Raw genomic sequence first — 4,000 nt, 5'->3', positions numbered from 1 at the left:
ATGTTCCCGCTCTTGGACACAGGACTGTCCCGGTTGCCTCTCCCCGGCTGGATGATGACCACGATGACGATGCCGATGAACACCGCGATCAGAGTGGTCACCATGTAGTAGACCACCGCTCGCATCCCCATCTTACCTGAGGCCTTGCTGTCCAGAGAGGAAATACCTGAGGCAGAAGGAAATACATTTGAGAATCAGAGTCATAGTTTATTACCAGGTAGATTGACACATACGAGGAATTTGACTTGATGTCATGGTGCATACATAAAACTAAAACAAAAATTAAAAAAACACAGATAGAGAACGATTTTAAGGAAACTATAATAACATTAACAAATATACAAAATAATACAAAATAATATAGCAGTATTTACATAGAAATAGAATGGAATAGAATAAGGAATAGAATTCGGCAGTAATAAAAAAAAGAAAAAGGGATTGGTTTCTGTTGTCAAGGTGTTTTTGTGAATTTAAATCTGACCTGTGACCAGACTGGAGACGATGAGAGGAAGCACCAGCATCTTCAGCATCCTCATCAGCAGCTCCCCGGGGAACGAGAAGTACTTGATCTCCCTCAGGGACAGGTTGTGGGGGCGAAGAGCGAATCCCAAGAGTACACCTGAAGAAAATGCACATAAGAGCATAAAACGTACAAAAAGGGGCGGAGCGATTTATTGATTTTGTGCCTTTCCTGGTTTTAAATGGTTATTATTTTCAGAACACACTGGACTGTTCCTGCTAAAGACTTAAAGATTGTATCGCCATATGCACAATAGCTACAGCCTAGTTGTTTGCAAATGAAATCCCACTAAGTCCTAGACCCCACGGATAGTGTTACATACGGTTACATACAATATAATTAAAGGGGCCATATTCTGCTCATTATTAGGTTCATATTTGTATGTCTCCATGCTTCAATGTTGCTCCAGCACCTCTGTCTGAAACCAGAGCCCAGTCTGCTCTGATTGGTCAGTTGGCTGGCTCTGTTTTGATTGGTCAACTGCTTTTGGTCAACGATTTCCCGCCCTACTGCCTATTTCGTACAATGGCTGTACATAGTGATGTCACTAACAGAAGTAAATAAAGGAGTCCAATGGAGGCGTTTCAGGCCGTGGGAATTTAGCCTTTGCAGACCATTTACATCAGGGGTGTCAAACTCAAGGCCCGGGGGCCAAATCCGGCCCGCGACTTCATTTTATGTGGCCCCACAAGAGCTTGAAAAGAATATAATATGTTTATTATATGGTTACATGCTACTTTACAGAAGCACGTTGCCCATAAACTACATGTCCCACAATGCATCTCAAAATTGACTTTCTCAGAATTTGACATTTTTTCTTCAAAATATGCATTTTTTCTTAGGATTTGCCTTAGACTTCTTTTTCAAAATGTCACTTCTTTTTTGTTTGTTTTTCCAGAATGTTCTTTTCTTTTTAAATCATTTTGTGACATTCTCACTGAAGAGACTTGCAATTAATTTGTTAATTATTAAGTCCGATAATAATCCAATGCAGAGGCAATCATGTAATATAATGCATTATTTTATATATATTAAATATTTGTATATGTATTTTTATACAGTCTTAAAGTTACAACCGGCCCTTTGAGTGCAACCATAATGCTGATGTGGCCCGTGATGAAATTGAGTTAGACACCTCTGATTTACATGCACAAAAAACCTATATAGCTCACTACAGGGAGGGGAAATCCCCTAAAAAGGTAACAGGGCCTCTTTAGATTAACTAAGGATGCTCTGATCAAGGGATGTGCATTCATATCAAGAAGTTTTGTAAATGTATTGTCAGCTGTTTCCAAAAAAACCTCAGAAAACACAATGAAATACTTTTCAAAAAGTGTTTCATTGATGCTAAAGAACCAATGTAATAAAATCATGTTATAATCAATATGTTGTGTCATATTATCCCCCAGCCCTGCACACACAATCCGTTGAACACAGATTACGTCCTCGTCCCATCTGAACTCACCCAGAGCAACGGCGGCGACAGTGAACAGGACGAACAGGTTCCTCTTGAGGAAGCCCTTTACGTTGTCCCTGCTGATGGAGCTCATCTTCTCCTTCACGCTGCTGCCTCTCTTCTCCATGGCTCTGCGGAGGCGTCTCCTCAGGTCTCCTCTCTCGGGGAGCGGGGGTTTGTCCGTGTCCTCGTTCAGGAAAAGACTGGCACTGTTGGGGGGCTTCTCGCTCATAATCAGCTCCAGCACCTGGTCCAGGAGGCGGGTCTCGTGGGAAACTATTGGCAGGGAGCGGAGGATGAAAGAGAGAGATAATGGGTCACATATTTCGTTTTTCACATGTTTAATCTTAGGCAATGTAGCGTTAACTGAATTAGGAAAATATCAACTCATTGATAATGTCCAACAGAAAGCATCCGCTCCAAAACCAAAAACAGATGGAAGATTGTTGAGTGGAAAGAGGAGGGAAAGTCGCATCAAAAGGGCAGCTGTGTTTGAAACAATCAAGGCTATTGGGGCCATGGACCGTACGTTAGAAGTGGCATCTATGGATTTGTGGACAACGGTTTTAAGCCTTGAGTTTGTCCTTTTGGTTGTCTCCATCTTGGTTTTCAGCCTTACCAAAAGGACCACAATAAGGTTGAGCAAAGTACAACCAACCCCCAAAATGTAACAATTAACTTTCATGAACTGAAAAACTCAAAAGGGTTACAGCTGAAACACTTAAATCAACATGACAACACCAGGGTAGCAACTTGTCAATGATAAGTAGCCATGACAGAAAGCTTATGCTGATTTATCATCTATTTAACCCAAAAATGGGACAATAGTTTACTAAATGAATTGGGGAAGATTTTAAACTAGGGATTGAGATCATAAACTCATTGGTCAAATGTTTACCGGGGTAATAAATCAAGTGAGAACTAGGCTAATTTCCTCATGGACATACAATCAGACATTCAAAGGTTAGGAACTGTTGAGCTTTTGTTTTATATCATTGCATTTTAAATATATTGCATTATTCATTTAACAAGTAAGCATTGTAAAGATATCAAGTTTAACATGTTGATGATCACTATGATTTCTTAATTAAAGTGGACCTATCATGCTATATTGGAAACATATATTGTAAGGCCATATACAAAACATGTCTGTGAAGTTTTTTGCTTAAAATACCAAACAGTTCCCCCATTGTAGCCACGCCTCTTAGTGCTCATACCCCTCTTTTGCAGCCCTGTTAGAGAAACGCGGATTTTGGGTCCTTACTGTAGCTTGAAGAAAAAAAAAGGGGAGGCGGAGCTAATGCCTGATCAGAATTCTACCGGAGATAAAGTTAAATTCTGCTGTGATAAAACGCCATCCTGTTCTAAACCACATCAAGGATTATTTCTGAAACAACTCAACCTCAAACAGACCTTAGAGAACAATAAAACAATCAACTAAACAGCCAGCCTCTTCACCTGTCCGTTACAATCCATAAACCCCCTGAGCTCCCACTACTTTATATCTGTATTCCTCCCTCTCCACAGACTTTATCTATCATGTTTGTATCATTGTTGTCTATTGATTTGCTTTTGTTTTATTGTTGTGATGTTTATCGATACATCCTATTGTTGTCGGAGGACCCCGAATGATCCAAGACCATCATTTATCTCCATGTCAGAAGCATTGTTCAGAATTACTGTCTGTGTGTGTGTGTGTGTGTGTGTGTGTGTGTGTGTGTGTGTGTGTGTGTGTGTGTGTGTGTGTGTGTGTGTGTGTGTGTGTGTGTGTGTGTGTGCGTGTGCGTGTGTGTGTGTGTGCGTGTGCGTGTGTGTGTGTGTGTTTGACCTAGCATTACTATCCTTGTGGGGACCTAAATCTGTTTACACAGTCACGTGTGGGGACTCACCTCCCTTATGGGGACAAAAGGGGGACATACATTTTAGGGTGAAGACTTGATTAGGTTAAGGGTTAGGGTTAGGCATGTGTTGGTTATGGTTAAGGTCAATGTAAAGTCCCCTGAAGTGATGTATACATGGTATGT

At 40.8% G+C, this 4,000-nt stretch overlaps 1 protein-coding gene across 1 annotated transcript; it reads right to left on the bottom strand.

Moving 5' to 3' along the window:
* Nucleotides 1-4: 4 nt before the first annotated feature.
* Nucleotides 5-2,335, bottom strand: LOC307026813 (excitatory amino acid transporter 1-like; the record flags this gene model as incomplete). Its single annotated transcript, XM_079694947.1, has 3 exons — nt 1,986-2,335; nt 482-619; nt 5-166 (listed from the first exon to the last, which is right to left on the bottom strand). Coding segments are annotated over exons 1-3 (523 nt in total), but the record flags the coding sequence as incomplete, so codon positions are not given.
* Nucleotides 2,336-4,000: the final 1,665 nt, after the last annotated feature.

The sequence above is a fragment of the Notothenia rossii genome (assembly GCF_949606895.1).
Source record: "Notothenia rossii genome assembly, contig: scaffold_705, whole genome shotgun sequence".
Lineage (NCBI taxonomy): Eukaryota > Metazoa > Chordata > Actinopteri > Perciformes > Nototheniidae > Notothenia > Notothenia rossii.
This window is presented reverse-complemented; position numbering and strand designations above follow the sequence as displayed.